At 44.4% G+C, this 23,906-nt stretch overlaps 3 protein-coding genes across 56 annotated transcripts in view; all 3 read right to left on the bottom strand.

The window, feature by feature from the left end:
• Window positions 1-2,405, bottom strand: part of mipol1 (mirror-image polydactyly 1) — a 48,819-nt gene extending 46,414 nt beyond the window's left edge. The window contains exons 1-2 of one of the 2 annotated variants that reach the window (XM_034128998.1): window positions 2,077-2,405; window positions 62-132 (exon numbers count right to left, since the gene is read on the bottom strand). In XM_034128998.1, coding sequence (XP_033984889.1) covers window positions 62-132; window positions 2,077-2,159 — 154 coding nt within the window. In that variant the 5' untranslated portion in view covers window positions 2,160-2,405. The remainder of the gene's footprint in view (window positions 1-61; window positions 133-2,076) is intronic. The other variant, XM_034128997.1, reaches the window with a different exon arrangement.
• Window positions 2,406-2,482: 77 nt separating this feature from the next.
• cunh5orf63 (chromosome unknown C5orf63 homolog) lies at window positions 2,483-4,920 on the bottom strand. Of its 4 annotated transcripts, none has more exons than XM_034129002.1 (4): window positions 4,680-4,920; window positions 3,900-3,989; window positions 2,790-2,846; window positions 2,483-2,718 (listed from the first exon to the last, which is right to left on the bottom strand). In XM_034129002.1, exons 2-4 carry the CDS (start codon window positions 3,984-3,986, stop codon window positions 2,536-2,538), a joined length of 327 nt encoding a protein of 108 aa, XP_033984893.1. In that variant the 5' UTR covers window positions 3,987-3,989; window positions 4,680-4,920; the 3' UTR covers window positions 2,483-2,535. The 4 variants fall into 4 exon arrangements, with proteins under 4 accessions (XP_033984893.1, XP_033984890.1, XP_033984892.1 ...); XM_034128999.1 differs by having other exon boundaries at window positions 3,837-3,989; window positions 4,680-4,917; XM_034129001.1 differs by having other exon boundaries at window positions 3,837-3,990; window positions 4,713-4,726.
• A 1,032-nt stretch (window positions 4,921-5,952) lies between these two features.
• On the bottom strand, window positions 5,953-20,540 carry traf3 (TNF receptor-associated factor 3). Of its 50 annotated transcripts, XR_004555763.1 has the most exons (17): window positions 20,326-20,540; window positions 19,258-19,393; window positions 19,000-19,165; window positions 15,175-15,226; window positions 14,894-14,998; window positions 13,788-13,952; window positions 13,460-13,540; window positions 13,168-13,242; window positions 12,664-12,756; window positions 12,450-12,590; window positions 12,149-12,326; window positions 9,974-10,317; window positions 8,245-8,436; window positions 7,109-7,877; window positions 6,612-6,636; window positions 6,536-6,569; window positions 5,953-6,422 (listed from the first exon to the last, which is right to left on the bottom strand). XR_004555763.1 is itself a non-coding variant. In XM_034128994.1 (14 exons), the coding sequence occupies exons 2-14, from the start codon at window positions 19,388-19,390 to the stop codon at window positions 7,842-7,844; spliced, it is 1,761 nt and encodes a 586-aa protein (XP_033984885.1). In that variant the 5' UTR covers window positions 19,391-19,393; window positions 20,326-20,540; the 3' UTR covers window positions 5,953-7,841. The 50 variants fall into 50 exon arrangements, 1 of the variants encoding a protein (XP_033984885.1); XR_004555738.1 differs by lacking the exon at window positions 6,536-6,569 and adding an exon at window positions 6,469-6,514 and having other exon boundaries at window positions 5,953-6,401; window positions 6,591-7,877; XR_004555739.1 differs by lacking the exon at window positions 6,536-6,569 and adding an exon at window positions 6,469-6,514 and having other exon boundaries at window positions 5,953-6,388; window positions 6,591-7,877.
• Between the last annotated feature and the right edge of the window lie 3,366 nt (window positions 20,541-23,906).

Below are 23,906 nucleotides of genomic sequence, written 5' to 3'. Positions count from 1 at the left end.
CTCATAGTATCGTTGTAATAATGAGCCGCAGTAGTACCTGAAGTATTAATAGTATTATTACCTGTGTACATGTCCACCAGAGAGTCCCTGAGCTCTGCACTGGGCGTCCATGATGGTGAGGTCACCTCAGTGCTGAGAGAACACACACACACACACACACACACACACACACACACACACACACACACACACACACACACACACACACACACACACACACACACACACACACACACACACACACACACACACACACACACACACACACACACACACACACACACACACACACACACACACCACACACTTTAATCTTTACCACAGTGTGACAGATTACCCAGCATGCCTCGCTGCAGAGCCTCCTGTTAATATTATATATATATAATATATATATATAAATATATATTATATATATATTATATATATTATATATGTATAAACAAACTCCTCAGCCCCCTGGACACCACCTCTCAGTCTACAAATGCAGATCTTTTCTCAAAAAATGTCAAAGCAAAATAGACAACATCTACAACAGCTTGACCACCACACCTGCCCCCCATTATCCTGCCAACCCCTGTCCCCCCTACCGACCTCTCTGATTACCTCACAGGGATGAAAACTGCCACCTGCACCCTGGATCCCATCCCCTCCAGCTTTGTCAAGGCCTGACTTCCTGCTCTCTCTTCACTCATCACTACAACAATCACCTCCTCCCTGTCCTCTGGCATCGTCCCACCATCCCTCAAAATAGCTGCTATCACCCCTATTCTGAAAAAACCCGGACTCAACCCTGACAACCCTAATAACTTCAGACCAATCTGGAACCTACCCTTTCTGTCCAAGCATCACCTCTCCACCAATAACCTCCTCACCCGTCTTGAAACCACCTTCAACATCACCGGCACTGCCCTCTCTTGGTTCACATCATACCTCTGACAGAAACCAGTTCATCTGCATCAATAACTGCAAAACCCCCAACGCTCCTCTCCCCCAAGGTTCAGTTCTCGGCCCCCTCCTCTTCATCCTCTACCTGCTTCCCCTTGGTCACTTAATCCACCGTCATGGACTTCAATTCCATTGCTTTGCCGACGACATCCAGCTCCTCCTCTCCACCAAGTCCATCTCCGCTGCTACCCACTCCATCCTGACAAACTGCATCACTGAAATCACATCAACTCAACTTCCTCAAACTCAACTGCGATAAATCAGAAATAATCATCATTTGACCTAAAAAGCTCACCACATCTTTCCATAACTTCACCCTCAACATAGACGGCTTCCCAGTTCCAACCTCCCCTCACATCCAGAACCTAGGCATCATATTTGACCAAACCCTCTCCTTCAACAAATACATCAAACAGATCACAGAGACAGCCTTCTTCCACCTCAAAAACATCGCCCGTCTACGTCCACCCCTCTCCCCCACTGCTGCAGAAACCCTCATCCACGCCTTCATCACCTCCCGTCTGGACTACAGCCTCCTCTATGGTTCACCAAAAAAATCCTCAACAAACTTCAATACATCCAGAACTCCGCCGCCCGTCTACTCACCCACACCCGAATCCGTGACCACATCACACCCGTCCTCATCAAGCTCCACTGGCTCCCCATCCCCCAGAGAATTCAGTACAAAATCCTCCTGATGATGTACAAAGCCCCCCATAACCTGCACCCCCGGACCAACCTCAAGTCCTGGGGCGGCAGAGCCTTCTCCGTTGCTGCACCCACCCTCTGGAACTCACTACCCCAATCCATCAGAGACTCTTCCTCCCCCACCGCATTCAAAACATCACTCAAAACCCACCTGTTCAACACTGCATTCAACCACTGACCCCCCCCCCCCCTATTTTCTGTTTTTGTTATCTGTTCTTGTATTTCTTTCTTTCTTTCTTTCTTTGTTTTTTTTATTCTGTCGAAGTGTCTTTGAGTTTCTAGAAAAGCGCTATACAAGTCTCATGTATTATTATTAATATTATATATATATATATATATGTATTATTAATATTATATATATATATATATTATATTAATAATACATATATATATATATATGTATTATTAATATTCATATCTTACGGTATATTGTTCTGTAGAGTTAATATCTTCCTTCGTGCTCGTTGCAGAGCCTCCTGAGCGTCGGCAGCTCTGCCGGACGCCATCAGCTCACCTGAGCACACCTGAGGGCTCCACGGCAACACACAAACTACACTGACAGCTGATTGGCAGCCAAGGTTAATCTTTAATGAGGGGTCAGGTGACTCAGGAGCAGCTGTCAGCCTCTCAGTGAGGTAGATATAATATATTCAAAACTCTGAGAAGAGTCCCAATTTTTTATTTTTTGAGATTTTTGACTTTTTGGGAGCATGAACTTGGACCATGAACTGGGATCACATGAGACCACCAGCAGTGACATCACAGGATGGAGCGAGGCCCTGATTGGCTGACGGCTCACTGGCTGGTTTCTGTAATAAAGCAGATGCAGTGACAGCTTGTTTTATTCTTTATTGATGATTTAAAGTATTTATTAAAACGTCTTCAGGTGTCCTCCTGTCCTCCCGTCCCCTGCTCGTCTCTCAGCAGGGAGTCCAGCAGCTGCAGGTCCACGCGGTGCTTCATCACGAAGCGTCCGTTCAGGTGGAAGACGGGAATATCCAGAGCGTAGCGCTGCCTCCAGACAGCGTTCTGAGGGAGGGAGATATCCACCTGCTGCAGGACAAACTGCACACACACATTTATCATTTTATATATCTATATTATATGATATATTATAACATCGGATGGAGACTCACTCTGTGTCTGAGAGGCTCCAGCTGCTCTTTAGCTTCGTCACACAGAGGACACGGATCCTGTGGAAACATCAACAAACGTCTTTATTATGGAAAATTGAAGACTGGAAAACTGATGTAATTTATAATATGTGGAAAAATAAATCAACAAACTTAAATCGTCTTTAAACTACAACACTTCCTCTTAACTTCAAACTTCAAATAAAAGCACTATATCTTGTAACTTAATGACGGTCTGTAGTGAACAGAGTTAGAGTGGGTAAAGAGAGAACAGTCTGGAGATACGAGGTTTCATTACCTTAGAGTACAGAGTTAGAGTGGGTAAAGAGAGAACAGTCTGGAGATACGAGGTTTCATTACCTTAGAGAACAGAGTGGGTAAAGAGAGAACAGTCTGGAGATACAAGGTTTCATTACCTTAGAGTACAGAGTTAGAGTGGGTAAAGAGAGAACAGTCTGGAGATACGAGGTTTCATTACCTTAGAGAACAGAGTGGGTAAAGAGAGAACAGTCTGGAGATACGAGGTTTCATTACCTTAGAGAACAGAGTGGGTAAAGAGAGAACAGTCTGGAGATACAAGGTTTCATTACCTTAGAGAACAGAGTGGATAAAGAGAGAACAATCTGGAGATACGAGGTTTCATTACCTTAGAGAACAGAGTGGGTAAAGAGAGAACAGTCTGGAGATACAAGGTTTCATTACCTTAGAGAACAGAGTGGATAAAGAGAGAACAGTCTGGAGATACGAGGTTTCATTACCTTAGAGAACAGAGTGGGTAAAGAGAGAACAGTCTGGAGATACAAGGTTTCATTACCTTAGTGAATAGAGTTAGAGTGGGTAAAGAGAGAACAGTCTGGAGATACAAGGTTTCATTACCTTAGTGAATAGAGTTAGAGTGGGTAAAGAGAGAACAGTCTGGAGATACGAGGTTTCATTACCTTAGAGAACAGAGTGGGTAAAGAGAGAACAGTCTGGAGATACAAGGTTTCATTACCTTAGAGAACAGAGTGGATAAAGAGAGAACAGTCTGGAGATACGAGGTTTCATTACCTTAGTGAACAGAGTCAGAGTGGGTAAAGAGGAAAAGAGTCTGGAGATACGAGGTTTCATTACCTTAGTGAACAGAGTCAGAGTGGGTAAAGAGGAAAAGAGTCTGGAGATACGAGGTTTCAGAGCGATGTGGCCCCTCAGCAGAAACATGATCTGAGGACAGAAACAGAAATTCACTGACCTGTCGACCAATCACAGAGCAGGGCGGAGTCCTCTGAGCGCAGCGACCAATCAAATGTGAGGAAATTCTCCAGCAGATTCAAGCAGTTTTTGAGATGTTTGAAGAGGCTTTCAAAGATTCACTTTTAAATTATGGATATGTTGTTGTTTACCCGGCTCAGAAGAGATAAATAACAACAATAAACAATAGACTACATCAATTAAAAACATTTTTAAGTAAATATATTTAAACCATGTTTACTCATAACCTCATAAACTCATTAAAAACATCACAGATAAACAGAAAAGCTATTGACGTTAGCTGTCAGCCTGTTGGCTGTTAGCTGTCAGCCTGTTGGCTGTTAGCTGTCAGCCTGTTGGCTGTTAGCTGTCAGCCTGTTAGCCTGTTGGCTGTTAGCTGTCAGCCTGTTAGCCGTTAGCCTGTTAGCTGTCAGCCTGTTGGCTGTTAGCTGTCAGCCTGTTAGCTCTCAGCCTGTTAGCTCTCAGCCTGTTAGCTGTAAACTGTCAGCCTGTTAGCTGTTAGCCTGTTGGCTGTTAGCTGTCAGCCTGTTAGCTCTCAGCCTGTTAGCTCTCAGCCTGTTAGCTGTAAACTGTCAGCCTGTTAGCTGTTAGCCTGTTGGCTGTTAGCTGTTAGCTCCCCCCCTGTCTGCCCTCTGAACTCACCCTCTCTCCCGGCTCCGCTTCTCTCTCCCTCCTCTCTCCCGGCTCCGCTTCTCCCTCCTCCCTCCTCTCTCTTCCCTCTTCCCTCCTCTCTCTTCTCTCTTCTCTCTTCTCTCTTCTCTCAGTTTCGGTCGGTTTGATGAAAGTTTGGAGCTAACAGATGAACTTATTTTTCTTCTTCTACTGCTGCTGCAGATTCCTCTTCTTCGGTGGTGTTACGGAATGTAGCGCTAGCGTCATGCTGTGGCTGGAGGAGGAACAGCGTCTCATTCTGATCAGTAATTATTAATCAAATAATAAAAACAGTAACTTAAAGCTCCCATGTCATGCTTTTCCGGTTATTACCCGTCCCCTTGTGTGTTATGAAGGTTTTTATGCATGTAAACGGTGTGCAGTGGAATTATGATCAGTTGAAATGGCCATGACATGGGACCTTTAAAGGGCCCATGTCATGGCCATTTCCACTGATCATAATTACATTGTTGAGGTATACTAAAATAGATTTATACTGTGCAATGTTCCAAACTCACATTGGTTTCTCATACAGCATCTCTGTATAGTATGTGTATTCACTCTCTGTCCTAAACGGCTTGTTGGAGCTCCTGCCCCCCCCCCCTCCCCCCTCCCTGTGAGCCCAGTGGCCGTCTGCGAGACACAGCGAAACCTAGCCCGAAACACACACACACCCGCAACCTGGCTGGGAGTTTGTGTGTGTGCCCAGGCTGAGTTCCGCGGTGTCTCGCCGACCCCACACCACTGAGCCAGCTCACAGTGTCCGCTCCTCGCAGCCACGAGCCTCGCAACGTCCCGCCGAGTGTGTGTGTGTGAGGAAGTCCGCGGATTGGTCCAAACGTAACGGCTCCGCAGACGTAACGTAACGGCTCCGCAGATTGGTCCATTTGGACCACGTCACCATACCCGAAATACGTCACTATACCCAAGAAGTAAACAATGGAAAAAGAGAAATGTCCAACGAGGCGTTCTGGGGCAGCATAGACACGTCTTCTCTGTGTTAGAGTTTTACTCGCTACAGGGTGTACTTTGAGGGTTTGTGACTCTGCAGACCGTTTACATGCAGAAGCTACAGAACAGAAGGGGACGGGTAAGAACCAGAAAAGCATGACATGGGACCTTTAAGATTAATTATAACAAAGAACTATAAAGTAATTACAGTCATATTATCCAGATAATAAATATAACTGTATTAAGTATCAAAGATGTAGGATATGTTCATTTAAATGACCTTCATTTTATTTTGTTAATGATACTAAAAACGGATTTTCTAAATAAAACAGATTTGTTTTGTTTACAATTTTAATTTCACACTTAAACATTTAAACTGTGCAAAGAATGAAATAACCAGAAGGAGCCTGAGCCACAGAGGAGCTCATACTGGGACCTCATACTGGGAATCATACTGGGACCTCATACTGGGAATCATACTGGGACCTCATACTGGGAATCATACTGGGACCTCATACTGGGACCTCATACTGGGACCTCATACTGGGAATCATACTGGGACCTCATACTGGGAATCATACTGGGACCTCATACTATCATACTGGGAATCATACTGGGAATCATACTGGGACCTCATACTATCATACTAGGACCTCATACTGGGAATCATACTGGGACCTCATACTGGGAATCATACTGGGACCTCATACTATCATACTAGGACCTCATACTGGGAATCATACTGGGACCTCATACTGGGACCTCATACTATCATACTGGGACCTCATACTGGAAATCATACTGGGACATCATACTATCATACTGGGACCTCATACTGGGAATCATACTGGGACCTCATACTATCATACTGGGACCTCACACTATCATACTGGGACCTCATACTGGGCCCTCATACTATCATACTGGGACCTCATACTATCATACTGGGACCTCATACTATCATACTAGGACCTCATACTGGGAATCATACTGGGACCTCATACTGGGACCTCATACTGGGAATCATACTGGGACCTCATACTGGGAATCATACTGGGACCTCATACTATCATACTGGGACCTCATACTGGGAATCATACTGGGAGCTCATACTGGGAGCTCATACTGGGACCTCATACTGGGACCTCATACTGGGACCTCATACTATCATACTGGGACCTCATATCATACTATCATACTGGGACCTCATACTATCATACTGGGACCTCGTACTGGGACCTCATAATGGGACCTCATACTGGGAGCTCATACTATCATACTGGGACCTCATACTATCATACTGGGACCTCGTACTGGGACCTCATACTGGGACCTCATACTGGGAGCTCATACTATCATACTGGGACCTCATACTATCATACTGGGACCTCATACTATCATACTGGGTCCTCATACTGGGACCTCATACTGGGACCTCATACTATCATACTGGGACCTCATACTGGGACCTCATACTATCATACTGGGACCTCATACTATCATACTGGGAGCTCATACTGGGACCTCATACTATCATACTGGGAGCTCATACTGGGAGCTCATACTGGGACCTCATACTATCATACTGGGAGCTCATACTGGGACCTCATACTATCATACTGGGAGCTCATACTGGGAGCTCATACTGGGAGCTGGTGGGTGTTCACAACACCAACAGAGAGCTGGTTTCCTGCCAGTGAACAGGAAGAGCCTCATCATCTTCACTGGTATCTTGTAATGGAAAAGTTTCTCTTCTGGTTTTCAGAGCTCCTCTGTGGCTGCAGAGGATTTCCCAGCATGCCTTGGTAAACAGGTAATAAACAGGAAGTAAAGCTTGATGCACGGCATCAGTAACGAGCAGCAACAACGTCCGGCGGCCATGTTGGCTCTGGTGATATCACCATGGTGATGTCATAGCAACACTGATCCATTCACACACACACACACACACACACAGACACACACACACACTTCTGTAGTCCATCAGCCAATCAGAATAAGACCTGTAGTCCATCAGCCAATCAGAATAAGACCCGCCTTCTGGTCTCTGTAAAGTCCTCCCTGATTGGCTGCTTCCTGTCCGGCTCTTCTTCTTCCCTTCTGTCGGCGACGAGCCTGCTCCATCAGCTTTGATCCTTCCCATGATCCTTTGCTCTACTGGGTGAACAGGTCAGCTGATCTCAGACCAGCAAGGTCACATGGTCACGGGTCAGGGAGGTCAGAGGTATCCACGGTAACCTGCGTCCACCAATCAACAAAGGCTTTCATTAGAGACAGAGCATGGTGTCGCCCCCTGCAGGACCAACAGATCCGGGTGTGTTTGTCTCACCTTGATGAAGATGCTGTCTGTTTGTCTCACCTTGATGAAGATGCTGTCTGTTTGTCTCACCTTGATGAAGATGCTGTCTGTTTGTCTCACCTTGATGAAGATGCTGTCTCACCTTGATGAAGATGCTGTCTGTTTGTCTCACCTTGATGAAGATGCTGTCTCACCTTGATGAAGATGCTGTCTGTTTGTCTCACCTTGATGAAGATGCTGTCTCACCTTGAGGAAGATGCTGTCTGTTTGTCTCACCTTGATGAAGATGGTGTCTGTTTGTCTCACCTTGATGAAGATGGTGTCGTCTTTGATGTAGCTGCCTGTCTCCAGGACGCTCTGAGACACAAACAGAGGACATCCGGACGCAATGTTCATCTCTGCTGTCGGACGCCTGAAGCTGCTGCTGTTGGGGTCCGGCTTAAAGGCATCGCCCAGGTGCTTCCTGGCTGGACCCTGGTCCATCAGCATCAGGGTCACCTGCAGACAGACAGGTGAGAGACAGACAGGGTCAGTAGAGGGTCAGTTGTCAGTAGAGGGTCAGCAGAGGGTCAGTTGAGTGTCAGTTGTCAGTAGAGGGTCAGTAGATGGTCAGCAGAGGGTCAGCAGAGGGTCAGTAGAGGGTCAGCAGAGCAGCAACTAAAAATTAAATCTGATGACAGGCCGATGCCCAAACTGGAGCTGTGTACAGCGAGGAAAAAAGGAGCGAATCGGACGTAAAACGTTAAAGGTCTCCTGATTTAGTTTGTGAATGAATGCTTATTACAGTTTCGGCTGGAGAGTGCGTGCGGACCTGTCGGTTAGATCAGGGGTTCCCAACCCCCGGTGTTACTGCCGGGCAGCGAAATAGCTGTGAGTTTATCGTAATATTTGCAGAATTATAAATATATAAAAATATTTTATCATAATATTTTTTTCAAAAAGTGTTTAATTTTCGCACCTATGCCACCAGTCATATTATTTAATCCAGTAGCTAGTTAATCTTTCACCAGAAAACCGTTGAAAATGGCTTTTATGATGTTCCGAGGGATTTGGCGGCTCAGCCTAAGGTCTCAGCCTCTTGTGCGCACGAGAATGTTACCGGTGCGTCAAGTAGGAAGAGGAGCGCACAGGAGACAACCGTTTGATTGCAGACTGTTATTTTTATGGGTGGGGAAATGGTGGTGCATACATTATTTGAGATATATTTCAAACTCGGACTTCATTTTAAGGACATGTCGGCCAGGGGTGTAGAGCTATTTGTTTAAGCACCGGATTGGCAAAACAGGAGAGTAAACCAGTCTGCCTTGATCTATGAATTCATGTCCGGGACTCTCACGGTATCTGCTGCCCGCAGCTGTTTTATAGAAGGAAACCCTCCTTCACTTCATGAAATGGCTGCAGCATCAGGAGGCAGCGGGACGTATACTCCGCCTCTGAGAAGTGCAGCACCATCGCGTAAAGAGCTGTGCCTTTTTACGCACCGCATTCGCTGTGTTTAACTTCATCAGAACAGCTTAAGAGTGACTGCAGGCTGCTACGTGTTAACCACACACACCTCTACACACATCTCTACACACATCGAACTGCCCGATTACTCCCCCTTTTATTAGTTTTATGAAGGAGATGTCCAGTCAGTCACCAAGGCGCATGATGTGTGTGTGTATGTGCTCTGCTCAGCTCAGCTCTGTGTGTTCGGTGTGTTTGTGTCTGTCCGACACCGGCATTTGTTTTCAAATGTTTATGAACAGTAATTTACACACATATGGCTAACTCCATATATGCAGCTGTTCCCAAAATAAATGTGTTTAATCTTAATCTCGATGTAGTGCTAAATGCTGTCGGAGTGCACCGGAACGAACGACACTATCATAATATCTTCTGAAAACAAATGCCAGTGGCAGGCACGCGCACACGCACGCACACACGCACGCACGCACGCACGGGTCAGCAGAGGGTCAGTAGAGGTTCAGCAGAGGGTCAGTAGAGGGTCAGTAGAGGGTCAGTAGAGGGTCAGCAGAGGGTCAGTTGTCAGTACCTTCTGCTTGAAGGGCCAGGGCAGCAGAGCGTCGTACTCGCCCCTCATCACCACAAAGAACAGCGACAGGTGCGTCCCCTTCCCCATGCCGTCCCCGTTCAGGTACACTCGGGCGCACATCTTGTACCCGAAGTACCCGGTGTAGAATGGCTGCGAGTACAGAGACAGCGTCTTCGCTGCCACCGCTTCCTGTTTCCGTCTCTTGTAGTCGCGGATCTTCCAGATCAGAGTCCCGTTATAACTGGCCGTCTCCAGAACCTGGAACCGGAGATCCATGTCAGCCAACCGGACGTCGTGAACGCTCAGCATGTCGTCATGGCGATTCAGCTGTGTCTCCAGGGACGCTGCACAGAGGAGGACATTAATTATGTAAACATATAGTAGCTTAGACTCAAGTCTTCTACAACTAGTGCCCAGACTTTTGGAACTAGTGCCTAGACCTTTGGAACTAGTGCCCAGACTTTTGGAACTCGTGCCTAGACCTTTGGAACTAGTGCCCAGACCTTTGGAACTAGTGCCTAGACCTTTGGAACTAGTGCCTAGACCTTTTGAACTAGTGCCCAGACCTTTGGAACTAGTGCCTAGACTTTTGGAACTAGTGCCCAGACCTTTGGAACTAGTGCCCAGACTTTTGGATCTAGTGCCCAGACCTTTGGAACTAGTACCTTTGGAACTAGTGCCTAGACCTTTGGAACTGGTGCCAAGACCTTTGGTACTAGTGCCCAGACTTTTGGAACTAATGCCCAGACTTTTGGAACTAATGCCCAGACCTTTGGAACTAGTGCCCAGACAAATAGGGTTGTCAAGTTAACGCGTTAATAACGCAAAAAAAAATTAACGCCATTCATTATTTTAACGCCATTAACGCATGTGTATTTTTTGTCCTCGGCCGCCCCGTAGTTTCAGAGCGCATCGAGTTTAAAATACCATCTACAAGCTGATGCTGACAGCCCCGCTCCTGCCGCACGCTTGTGGCAGACCACACTTCCACGCTACCGGCAGGCCCGGACTGGCCATCGGGAGGACCGGGAGGGTGTGTGTATGTGTGGCGCGAGCGAGGCACACCTTACGTGTTGTTGTTGTTGTTAGCATCTGGTGCTAGCTAGCTGCGCTAACGGATATAAGTAGCTGTTTCAATGAAAACAGAGGAGCGACATTTCGCCGACAACTGCGCCGAGCACTTGACTTTATGCAGGTAGCCACACTCAGCACGGATAGTGCGCGCAACATGAATGCAGCGTCCAGGCAGCTCCCGTTCGAGCATATATGCCTTGAGCTGCACATAGCTCCAACGATCCATCACAGTGTCCACACACACACACACACACACACACACACACACACACACACACACACACACACACACACACACACACACACACACACACACACACACACACACACACACCACACACACACACACACACACACACACACACACACACACACACACACACACACACACACACACACACACACACACACACACACACACACACACACCACACACACACACACACACACACACACACACACACACACACACACACACACACACACACACACACACACACACACACACACACACACACACACACACACACACACAGTATTATTGTATGAGAGAGGTTCCAGGTTGAATTGAGGCGAATATTTGTAATGTTCAGAGGTTGTTGTTTAATATTCATGAGAATATTTGTCATTGTTCAAATGATATTAAACAAACATATAAAGCATATTTGTCCACTCATATGTTGATAAGAGTATCCCTCTAAGGTACATTTAGAACAGATAAAAAATGTGCGATTAATCGTGATTAACTATGGACAATCATGCGATTAATCGCGATTAAATATTTTAATCGACTGACAGCCCTAAAAAAAACATGTTCCCTTCTCCTATCATTCGGTATTCATGTTTTTTCTAATGATATGGATTAATAGTCCTGAGCATACAGTCCCCAGAGTGGGTGTTCTCACCCAGAGTGTGTGTTGTGACCCAGTGTGTGTGTTCTCACCCAGAGTGTGTGTTGTCACCCAGTGTGTGTGTTCTCACCCAGAGTGTGTGTTCTCACCCAGTGTGTGTGTGTTCTCACCCAGTGTGTGTGTGTTCTCACCCAGTGTGTGTGTGTTCTCACCCATAGTGTGTGTTCTCACCCAGAGTGTGTGTTCTCACCCAGAGTGTGTGTTGTGGATCCAGTCCCGCTGCGTCCTCCTTGTTCTAGAGCGTTCAGTCTCGTCCGGACGTTCTCCAGGGTTCCTCTGATGTTCTCCACTTCCTCTCTGAGAACCCGAAAAGAACGCAGCTCCAGCTCCACCTCCAGAAGCTTCTCTGAGTGAGAACTCATCAGTTTCTAAAGGAGGAGAGAGTGTGAGAACCAACAGACAGGAAGTGATGATGATGGTCCACACCCAGTCTTTGATTCCCATTACAGCGGTCATTTTAAATCAGATAAAAATATATGACTAAGAGTGACCTGCATGGTGGCCAGCTTCTGCTCCATCTGCCGGTTCTTCTCTCGCAGCTCGTCCTGCTGGTTCTCCAGCTCCGACAGCCGACTGCTGAGAGCAGGAAGCACCTTGTACCTCTCCAGCAGATCCCCTTTAATGTCCTCCACCTGGAGACAGAATAGCGGTCAGGTAAACTCAGTCTCTCTGATGTGGGTTCCTCAGACCTCGGGATAAAGGTACCTTGTTCTCTAACGCCGAGTTCCTGCTGGCCATCATCCTCAGGTGTTCGGCTGCAGAGCTGGACTCGTGCTGCCTCAGGTCCTGGTTCAAACCCTGAAACACGGGGAACACATTAACTCTGCAGGGGTCTACCCTGAAACACGGGGAACACAGGGTTCCACCCTGAAACACAGGGAACACATTAACTATGCAGTGTTCTACCCTGAAACACAGAGTACACATTAACACTGCAGTGTGTGTGGTTCTGGGTTACAGTGAGGTGTGTGGTTCTGGGTTACAGTGAGGTGTGTGGTTCTGGGTTACAGTGAGGTGTGTGGTTCTGGGTTACAGTGAGGTGTGTGGTTCTGGGTTACAGTGAGGTGTGTGGTTCTGGGTTACAGTGAGGTGTGTGGTTCTGGGTTACAGTGAGGTGTGTGGTTCTGGGTTACAGTGAGGTGTGTGGTTCTGGGTTACATTGAGGTGTGTGGTTCTGGGTTACAGAACCTCTGGAGGCGGGTCAGTTACCTTGAAGCTGCAGCCGTAACGCAGGAACTGACAGCTGACCTGAGCTTTGGGACAGTCGTGCTGGTGACTGGACAGCTGAACACAAAAAACATCAATCAGAACTTTCAAAACCATCATCAGAACCATCATCAGAACCTTCAGTACCATCATTCAGTAACATCATCCAGAACCATCATCAGAACCTTCAGTGCCATCATTCAGAACGATCAGTACCATCATTCAGAACCATCAATCAGAACCATCAGCAGTAAAACAGAGCCTCAGTACTGATGGAGGAGAACCGGGTCAGTACCTCGCTGCGGGGCAGGGCGGATAACGAGCAGAGGTTCGGACACGGAACCAGGAACGCCGGACACACCGTCTCCTTGTGTTTCTGCAGACAGGACGTTTATTATCACCATCAGAACCAGACGGCTCCGTCAGACAGACAGGTTAGTGACAGACAGATTACAGACAGACAGGTGTCAAACAGACAGGTGACAGACAGACAGGTGACAGACAGGTTACAGACAGACAGGTGACAGACAGACAGGTGACAGACAGACGGGTGACAGACAGGTGACAGACAGACAGACAGACAGACAGACAGACAGACAGACAGGTGACAGACAGACAGGTACCTGCAGCTCCGTCAGAGGCATCTTGCTGCTGCAGAACTCACAGCTGGTCTCTCTGTGTTTACACTTCCAGCTCAGGTGGTCGGGGATCTCCTTCCTCATCATCCTCTCCTTACACTGGCCCAGAGGACAGGGAACCTCGAAGAACAGACACACCGTCAGGTGCTCCTGAGAGGGAGACAGGTAGAGAAAGGTGAGAGACAGGTAGGGAGACAGGTGAGAGACAGGTAGGGAGACAGGTGAAAAATCTGCTGTGGTGTCTGGAGGTGTGAACACAAACAATCTGTTGTCCCTTTTCCACCGAACCGGTTCTTAGCTGACCCCACTCGGATGCCCGGCAAGAACCAAGAACCAAGAACCAAGAACCAAGAACCAATACTTCACTCTACGGAGGGGGCGAGATTAACCTGAGATATAACAGTTAATGGGGAGTACGGCAAATACAAGTTATAACAAGCAGTAGCGCTGAGCAAAGTGACTAGAAGGCAACCACACACTTTTTAAAGTCAGGCAACACTAACCAGGCTTCGTGTGATTCTGTTTATTTGTACCTTACTTTGACCATCCGTTCGCTGTTATTGATCATTGTGGAGAGCAGGCAGACGTTTTGTTTGTTATTATAGCAGCTATCGGATGGAATCAATATGGGCTGCACAGGTTGTCATGTCCGACTATCACAAGTAGAATCATAATGAAAAATACGCCGGTAAATTTTGCCTGTAGAAAACGGCTTATGCCACAATAGGATAGCAACAAGTAGTCAATTTAGTCAGTTTAGCTTCGGTTGCTATGCTAACATCACCCATGTTATACCAGAGAAACTTTCATAACAGCGTTGTGATGCCAAACAGCGTCAATTCATACTGACACACATTCACTTGGGGAATTGGGGATATGTATCAGCTGCTTGTGTGACAGTCAGACAGTGAAGAATTTACAGCGGCCGCTGCCGTGTGAGTTAACGGGAGAATAAACTCCGGTGGACGAGCGGCACTGCAGCGGTCGGTAAATGCCGCTGAACCACATTAATAAACAATGAACCACAGCACTCTGGAGAACCCAGGGGAGAAGGACCAGGAGTGTTCCAGAGTTCTATATAATGTTCTCACAGGGATGTGCTGCAGGCTCAGCTGCTCCGGGCAGCCGCTGGCTTCACTGCGACAGAACACCTTCAGCGCCATGATCTCCCGATGGCAGCAAACGTCTCTGAAGATCTGAGACAAACAGAGCGTCAGAAACTGAACCATTAATGACCTTAACTCTTAATAAATAAAGAATAATTCATAATAAATACATAATAAATACATAATAAATAATTAATTTATAATAATTAATAAAAAGAAAGAATAATTCATAATAAATAAAGAATATAGAATATAGAAGTGCTCACCTTGTCTTTGTACAGCGGCTCTCTGTCTGCTGGACATGATGGGTTAGGGTGACTGCAGAGAACACAGAGTTACTGAAGACCCTGAACACACCTTTCATTATAATAATAAACAAATGCATAACAAAACAATAAAAAGTAATAATGAAATAATAATAATAATAATAATAATAATAATAATAATAATAATAATAGTATTTATAATAACGTTTTATGACTCCCAGTACCTGAGCAGGTCGCTGATGCAGCTCTGGCAGAACCAATAATGATAATAAAGATAATAATAATATATATATAATATTTAGTACCTCAGTGGCCTGTACTCTGAATCCAGTTCAACAAATCAAATCAAGTTTTATTTATATAGCACATTTTTAAAACGATTTTTGGTCGAGCCAAAGTGCTGTACATATAATAATTACCTTACAATAAGGACACTTTACAGCAAATACAACAGCACAGTTTGTGCAGAATATCAGTATGAGAAAACGACACCCTCTGTCCTTTAGACCCTCACATCGTACAAGGAAAAACTTCCGGAGAAAAAACCCACAGACCCTGGATATCTCCGAGTTATCTTAACTAACCCTAACAAAGAGATCTCGCTAAGCGGTCCTACGACGCTGGTTATCAACTCGGTAACTCAAGCCAGGGTTTCTCTGTCCGGCTGAGAGCGCGTTCACATGAAAGGGGCGGGGCTAGCAACATTTGACCAATCACAAACATGGAGAAGCGTACTGACAGCGCAGCGTCATACTTCCTGAATGAAAAGTCAACTATAATATTAGACAATATGAAGAAGTTAAACTTTAAACATCCATGACTTAAACACTTTATCCAGGATAAAAGCCACATAGCTGCACCTGCAAGGTGAATACAGCTGGTAAAAGAAAAAGCGTTTGAATGCGTACATTAACAGGTTTATGATATCACTGCCCCGTCCAAGACACGATCTGACTTTAATTACATTTGACTCGAGTCTTTCGTCAACTTAATGTGTTTTGCATGTGACACGTCAGCGTCTTCCCTGCATACGGCAGTTTAAACTGTATTTCCTTTATCCTGTAATATGACTTGATAGCTTTAAACTCCACACGCTGAGCTCTGATTGGTCAGCAGGCAGTGCTTTCACTGAGTTGATCTCTTATCTGGAACCTGCTCCGGAGCAGGTTAGGTGTTCAGCATCAGTTACCATCGAGATCTACCCCGGTAAGAAGAGAACCAGAGTCGTAGGACCAGAAACCCAGAGTTAACCCTGAAGTTACCTCTCTAACCCAGAGTTAACCCTGAAGTTACCTCTCTAACCCAGAGTTAACCTGAAGTTACCTCTCTAACCCAGAGTTAACCCTGAAGTTACCTCTCTAACCCAGAGTTAACCTGAAGTTACCTCTCTAACCCAGAGTTAACCTGAAGTTACCTCTCTAACCCAGAGTTAACCTGAAGTTACCTCTCTAACCCAGAGTTAACCCTGAAGTTACCTCTCTAACCCAGAGTTAACCTGAAGTTACCTCTCTAACCCAGAGTTAACCTGAAGTTACCTCTCTAACTCAGAGTTAACCCTGAAGTTACCTCTCTAACCCAGAGTTAACCTGAAGTTACCTCTCTAACCCAGAGTTAACCCTGAAGTTACCTCTCTAACCCAGAGTTAACCTGAAGTTACCTCTCTAACCCAGAGTTAACCTGAAGTTACCTCTCTAACCCAGAGTTAACCCTGAAGTTACCTCTCTAACCCAGAGTTAACCTGAAGTTACCTCTCTAACCCAGAGTTAACCCTGAAGTTACCTCTCTAACCCAGAGTTAACCTGAAGTTACCTCTCTAACCCAGAGTTAACCCTGAAGTTACCTCTCTAACCCAGAGTTAACCTGAAGTTACCTCTCTAACTCAGAGTTAACCCTGAAGTTACCTCTCTAACCCAGAGTTAACCTGAAGTTACCTCTCTAACCCAGAGTTAACCCTGAAGTTACCTCTCTAACCCAGAGTTAACCTGAAGTTACCTCTCTAACCCAGAGTTAACCTGAAGTTACCTCTCTAACCCAGAGTTAACCCTGAAGTTACCTCTCTAACCCAGAGTTAACCTGAAGTTACCTCTCTAACCAGAGTTAACCTGAAGTTTACCTCTCTAACCCAGAGTTAACCCTGAAGTTACCATCTCTAACCCAGAGTTAACCTGAAGTTACCTCTCTAACCCAGAGTTAACCCTGAAGTTACCTCTCTAACCCAGAGTTAACCTGAAGTTACCTCTCTAACCCAGAGTTAACCCTGAAGTTACCTCTCTAACCCAGAGTTAACCTGAAGTTACCTCTCTAACCCAGAGTTAACCTGAAGTTACCTCTCTAACTCAGAGTTAACCTGAAGTTACCTCTCTAACTCAGAGTTAACCTGAAGTTACCTCTCTAACTCAGAGTTAACCTGAAGTTACCTCTCTAACCCAGAGTTAACCTGAAGTTACCTCTCTAACCCAGAGTTAACCTGAAGTTACCTCTCTAACCCAGAGTTAACACTGAAGTTACCTCTCTAACCCAGAGTTAACCTGAAGTTACCTCTCTAACCCAGAGTTAACCTGAAGTTACCTCTCTAACCCAGAGTTAACCCTGAAGTTACCTCTCTAAACCCAGAGTTAACCTGAAGTTACCTCTCTAACCCAGAGTTAACCCTGAAGTTACCTCTCTAACCCAGAGTTAACCTGAAGTTACCTCTCTAACCCAGAGTTAACCCTGAAGTTACCTCTCTAACCCAGAGTTAACCTGAAGTTACCTCTCTAACCCAGAGTTAACCTGAAGTTACCTCTCTAACCCAGAGTTAACCTGAAGTTACCTCTCTAACCCAGAGTTAACCCTGAAGTTACCTCTCTAACCCAGAGTTAACCTGAAGTTACCTCTCTAACCCAGAGTTAACCCTGAAGTTACCTCTCTAACCCAGAGTTAACCTGAAGTTACCTCTCTAACCCAGAGTTAACCTGAAGTTACCTCTCTAACCCAGAGTTAACCTGAAGTTACCTCTCTAACCCAGAGTTAACCCTGAAGTTACCTCTCTAACCCAGAGTTAACCTGAAGTTACCCTCTCTAACCCAGAGTTAACCCTGAAGTTACCATCTCTAACCCAGAGTTAACCTGAAGTTACCTCTCTAACCCAGAGTTAACCTGAAGTTACCTCTCTAACCCAGAGTTAACCTGAAGTTACCTCTCTAACCCAGAGTTAACCTGAAGTTACCTCTCTAACTCAGAGTTAACCTGAAGTTACCTCTCTAACCCAGAGTTAACCTGAAGTTACCTCTCTAACCCAGAGTTAACCTGAAGTTACCTCTCTAACCCAGAGTTAACCTGAAGTTACCTCTCTAACCCAGAGTTAACCTGAAGTTACCTCTCTAACCCAGAGTTAACCTGAAGTTACCTCTCTAACCCAGAGTTAACACTGAAGTTACCTCTCTAACCCAGAGTTAACCTGAAGTTACCTCTCTAACCCAGAGTTAACCTGAAGTTACCCTCTCTAACCCAGAGTTAACCCTGAAGTTACCTCTCTAACCCAGAGTTAACCCTGAAGTTACCTCTCTAACCCAGAGTTAACCCTGAAGTTACCTCTCTAACCCAGAGTTAACCCTGAAGTTACCTCTCTAACCCAGAGTTAACCTGAAGTTACCTCTCTAACCCAGAGTTAACCTGAAGTTACCTCTCTAACCCAGAGTTAACCTGAAGTTACCTCTCTAACCCAGAGTTAACCCTGAAGTTACCTCTCTAACCCAGAGTTAACCTGAAGTTACCTCTCTAACCCAGAGTTAACCCTGAAGTTACCTCTCTAACCCAGAGTTAACCCTGAAGAATATTTAGTACCTCAGGAGGTCACTGATGCAGCTCTGGCAGAACCGATGTCCGCACTCTGTCTGCCTCGGCTGGCACAGAACCAGCCTGCACGCCTCGCAGCAGTATTTGGGTTCTGGCGGTTCCACAAAGTGGTCCCTGAACCCCCCGTGGAGCGGGAGGAACCCTGCAGGAGAACCTGAACACAGAGGGAGGGGGGCGTTAATACAGAGGGGGGGGCGTTAACACCTTAATTGAATCACATCCGGCTGATATCACAGCGCAGTTTACCTTGAGAGGAGGCGGGGTCGCTCGGAGGCCAGGGATTGGCCTGCCGGTTAGGGGGCGGGACCACAGAGAGGGGCGTGGTCAGGGAGGGCGCCACCTGCTGGAGGGGAAGCTGCACCTCCCGCCCCCCCGACATGACCTGAGAGACATATCAATCACCTTTGACCTCAAGAACAATAATAATAATAACAATAATAATACATGTTATTTATATAGCGCTTTTCCTGGTGCTCAGAGTGCTTTATAAAGAATAACATCTGGGGCTCAAAAGGACTGAGGCAGATAAGAAATAGAGCTTTATCTCAGAACAGCTGATCACTGTTTCCGCTGAACTGAAAGTGAATGCAGCCTCTGTGGTGCGTTCAAGGACCTCTCTGTGGTGCGTTCAGGGACCTCTCTGTGGTGCGTTCAGAGACCTCTCTGTGGTGCGTTCAGGGACCTCTCTGGTCCCTGAAAATATTGACTTTATTTGTTTGTAATTATAATAATGATAAACAACAATACGTCAGAATGTATTGATGTATTGAATAAGCATCTGAAACCCTGAGGAGAGTTAGTCATATGAAGCTTTAAACAGGGCGGATCACTCCTACCAGACAACACTCATTTTAATATTAATATCAATATAAATATTAAAATATGAGTGACCTGTGGAGATTGATCTGGGCTTGATTTCTCAGGTCTGACTGATTATCGATCTCTAATGTAAACACTGATGCTAACTGTTAGCTTATTTAGCTTCTTGTTTCTCTGCTTTATGTTCAATAAACATCATTTAGTTCACACACATTATACAGTCTATACTTCATGTCAATATTGATGTATTTTAATGTTAGAATCATTTTTATTCAAATGTTTTTTAGAACGGTTTTATGTTTGAGTTATTTCTCTATTTATCTTCTGTTTTGCACCAAATACACCAAGGATAGACCAGCTGGGCTATAACCCCGGTTCTGGTCCTGGTCCTGACACACAGTAGCCTCTGTGGAGCTAACGCTGAGCTAACAGGTCTGAGGTTCTGAGGGGTCTGAGGTTCTGAGGGTTCTGAGGGGTCTGAGGGTTCTGACTCACATGAAGCTCCTCCGCTCGGCTCTCTGTCCCCGGGATTCAGACCGTCTCCCCGCCGCGGAGCCTCCGGGCCGGGGGCGGGCTCCTCATGGTCCTGGTTCTGCTGTCCGGGTCCTGGTTCTGCTGTCCGGGTCCTGGTTCTGTTTGTCCGGGTTCAGTCGCTGCTCCTCAGCCTGAGAGATCCAGCAGCTCTGATCACTGGAAACCCCCTCTGCTGCTTCCGCCCAGGAAATCCCCTCTGCAGTTGCAGTACTCAGAGCCTCCTCCAGGGGGCGCTGTGACCTCTGTAGCTGCAGTACTCAGAGCCTCCTCCAGGGGGCGCTGTGACCTCTGCAGCTGCAGTACTCAGAGCCTCCTTCAGGGGGCGCTGTGACCTCTGCAGCTGCAGTACTCAGAGCCTCTTTATATATCTGTATCTATAGAGTGGCGAAGTGGATGATCATTGGATGAGCAAATTCAACTGAACAATTTACAAATTCAATAAAGGGAGCTTTTATTCGTTCGAGAGCCCGATGGATTGAGCAAGGAGAGAAAAACACTTCTTATTTCTTCAATCTTGAAAAGCAAAGACAAGTGAAAAAGAAAATCCAAAAACTGATTATTATGATGTCACTATTGAAAATCAAGACCAGATAAATGAAGAAATTAGACTTTTTTATAGCAATTTATATAACTCAAAGTTTTCTAAAGAAAATTGTGATAACTTTTTTAGTAAAATTACAGAATTCAAAAAGACAATAGATTATTCTTTTAAACAGTATATGGACGATGGACTAAAAATTGAAGAATTAGATAGTGCATTACTGCAAATGTCTGGTGTAAAATCACCAGGGCTGGATGGTTTAACCATAGAGTTTTATAAATGTTTTTGGTCAGATGTGCGAGAAATGCTTTATAAGGCGTTCACAGATTGCATTTCAGCAGGAAACCTTTCGCCAACCATGAAACATGGCCTTATTACCTTAATTCCAAAACCAAATAAAAATAATCTTTTGTTGGATAATTGGAGACCTATTACCCTGTTATGTAATGATTACAAACTTTTAGCACATGTTTATGCTAACAGGTTAAACTCGGGTCTGAATCAACTAATAGATGAATGTCAATCAGCCTTTATAAAGGGCAGAAGTATTCATAACCATACCAGACTGATATTGGATATGCTTGATTACCAGGAGTTTATTGATACTGAAGGTCTCGTACTATTTCTGGATTTTGATACTGTTAAGGCTTTTGATACTGTTGAACATTCCTTTTTAATGAAAACTCTGACATTTCTGGGTTTTGGTGAACATTTCTGCAACATAATTAGGATGCTCTACTCGGACATTTATAGTTCTGTATCTTTGAACCCTGGAATGAGCCCTAGGTTTAAGGTTTTACGTGGTATTCGACAGGGTTGCCCTATTTCCCCCAAATTATTTATTCTGACCACCCAAGTATTAACAACGCTTATTATAAAGAATCACAAAATATTAGGCATTACCCTCTTTAACAAAGAGTTCAAAATTAGTCAATTTGCAGATGACACATCCATTTTCCTAAAGAATAAATCCATGGTAAAGGAAACTCTTAACACAATTTCAATTTTTTCAAAAGCATCAGGGTTATCTCTTAATCTTTCAAAATGTGAATTACTCCCTATCCATTCATGTGATGATTCCACTATTGACTCTATTAGAGTGGTACCTGAGGTGAAATATTTGGGAATAACATTATCTAAAAATTATATCAGGAGAGAAGATCTTAATATTTGTAACCGTATCACAGATATGAAGAAATCTCTCAGTCGTTGGTTAACTAGAGATCTTACTATTTTTGGCAGAGTTCTTCTTACTAAAGCAGAAGGTATATCTAAACTTATTTATCCATGCCACTCATGTTTTGTCTCTTCGGCTAATATAAAAAAAGCCAACTCAATTATTTTCCAATTCTTGTGGAGAAATAAAACTCACTACATTAAAAAGTCACAGCTTGTTAAAGAATATGATAAAGGCGGAATTAAAGCTTTAGACTTTGAATCGATGATTGGAACAATTAAAATAAAATGGTTGAAAGCTTTTTTGTCCCAGCCAGAATCCATGTGGTTCCATATTCCAAAGGCCATATTTAAACGTCTAGGAGGGTTTGATTTTCTTTTAAAATGTGATTTTGAGGTTAATAAGATTCCGACCAAATTGTCAAATTTTCATAAGCAGATACTTCATTATTGGAAGATGATATTTACCCACAATTTTTCTCCTCATGGATCTACGTTATGGAACAATAGAGTGATTATCATAAACAGAAAATCCTTGTTTAGGAGTGATTGGCATGAGAGGGGTATTTTGTTTGTTAGTGATTTACTAGATTGCAATGGTAAACTGCTCGATTTTTTGGCCTTTTCAACGAAATACAATATAACGTGTACTGCTAAAGATTATAACAAAATCTGTAAAGCAATTCCTGTACCACTTATTGGAATGATTCATAATACTTTACTGTACTCAAATGTTGTATCAGTTTTACCTAATTTGGAAATTATTGGCGATACTCTTAAGAATAACAAATCTATTAATGCTTCCCTGAAATCCCACATTTTTCACAATTTTAACAGAGGCTTATTTCCTCAAGTGACCGATTTAGACACTTTATCTGTAATGGAAAAAGCTCTATCTTATTTTATAAAATGGCCTATTTCCCCTAAAGCAAAAGAAACTCATTTTAAAATTGTTCATAAAATCTACCCGGTTTCTACTTTTTTAAATTCAAGATTTAAATTTGAAGTGGAACCATGTTCCTTTTGTAATTTATCTGATGAATCGTTGAAACATTTATTTTTCTCTTGCCCTTTTTCTGAATTGTTTTGGTCGAATGTGAGAGATTGGTTGTTACTTAAATTAACAAATATTCCGGCCTTCAAAATATATCACATTTTATATTATATTGATAATTTGGACTCTCCCATTTCTGATTTGGTAAATATAATTATTATTTTGGGTAAATACCATTTACATTGTAGTAAATGGAGAGGAGGCAAGCCCTCCTTTCCCTGTTTCATAAATGAGTTCAAGTCCTTTTTTCTGTCCCTTAGAAAAATACAATCTTGTAACCTGTCTATAAAGATTTGCAATGACATTTCCAAATGGTTATTATTTTAAGTAAGCTTAATGCCTCTTAAATGTTTTTGTGCCTTTATGCTTTTTTCTTTCCCCCTGGCTCTTATTGGATGTATTATTTATGTTTTTTTGTCTTATTGTGAATGAATGTCTTGAACTTATGTTGATAAGTTGATGATATCCTCACCGAGCTTTTGTATGTTTAAAAAGATGTTAAAAAAAAAAAAAAAAAGAGTGGCGAAGTCCCTCCCCTTCCGGTGGAGCTCCATGGGACCTTATTTCGGAAAAATTATGTATTGAAGTCAATGGAGAGAGAAAGATTATCTTTCGATCCCGTTTGAATTGTGCCACGAATTACTAGTGATGGCAAAATGAAGCTTTGAATGAAGCATCGAACCACTTGGACAATTGTGTCGGAAATAGGTTCATTTCTCGAAGCTTCAGTTACAGCGACCTCTCCTGGCGAAGTGCAAGGCTGCAGTGGGT

This window comes from Trematomus bernacchii, unplaced genomic scaffold (assembly GCF_902827165.1).
Source record: "Trematomus bernacchii unplaced genomic scaffold, fTreBer1.1, whole genome shotgun sequence".
NCBI lineage: Eukaryota > Metazoa > Chordata > Actinopteri > Perciformes > Nototheniidae > Trematomus > Trematomus bernacchii.
Note: the sequence above shows the minus strand (reverse complement) of the source record. Positions and strands in the feature narration are given on the sequence as shown.

Bases quoted from the DNA above. Each gene is read 5' to 3' on its own strand.
- cunh5orf63 (XM_034128999.1), bottom strand. From the start codon at position 3,986: ATGTTTCTGCTGAGGGGCCACATCGCTCTGAAACCTCGTATCTCCAGA. The intron at 2,847-3,836 runs GTAATGAAACCT...ATGTTTCCACAG, and splicing joins CTCTGACTCTGTTCACTAAG to GATCCGTGTCCTCTGTGTGA. The intron at 2,719-2,789 runs GTGAGTCTCCAT...GTGTGTGTGCAG, and splicing joins TGGAGCCTCTCAGACACAGA to TTTGTCCTGCAGCAGGTGGA.
- traf3 (XM_034128994.1), bottom strand. From the start codon at position 19,390: ATGTCGGGGGGGCGGGAGGTGCAGCTTCCCCTCCAGCAGGTGGCGCCC. The intron at 15,227-18,999 runs GTACTAAATATT...TGTTCTCTGCAG, and splicing joins TGCATCAGTGACCTCCTGAG to TCACCCTAACCCATCATGTC. The intron at 12,757-13,167 runs GTAACTGACCCG...CCCGTGTTTCAG, and splicing joins GTTACGGCTGCAGCTTCAAG to GGTTTGAACCAGGACCTGAG.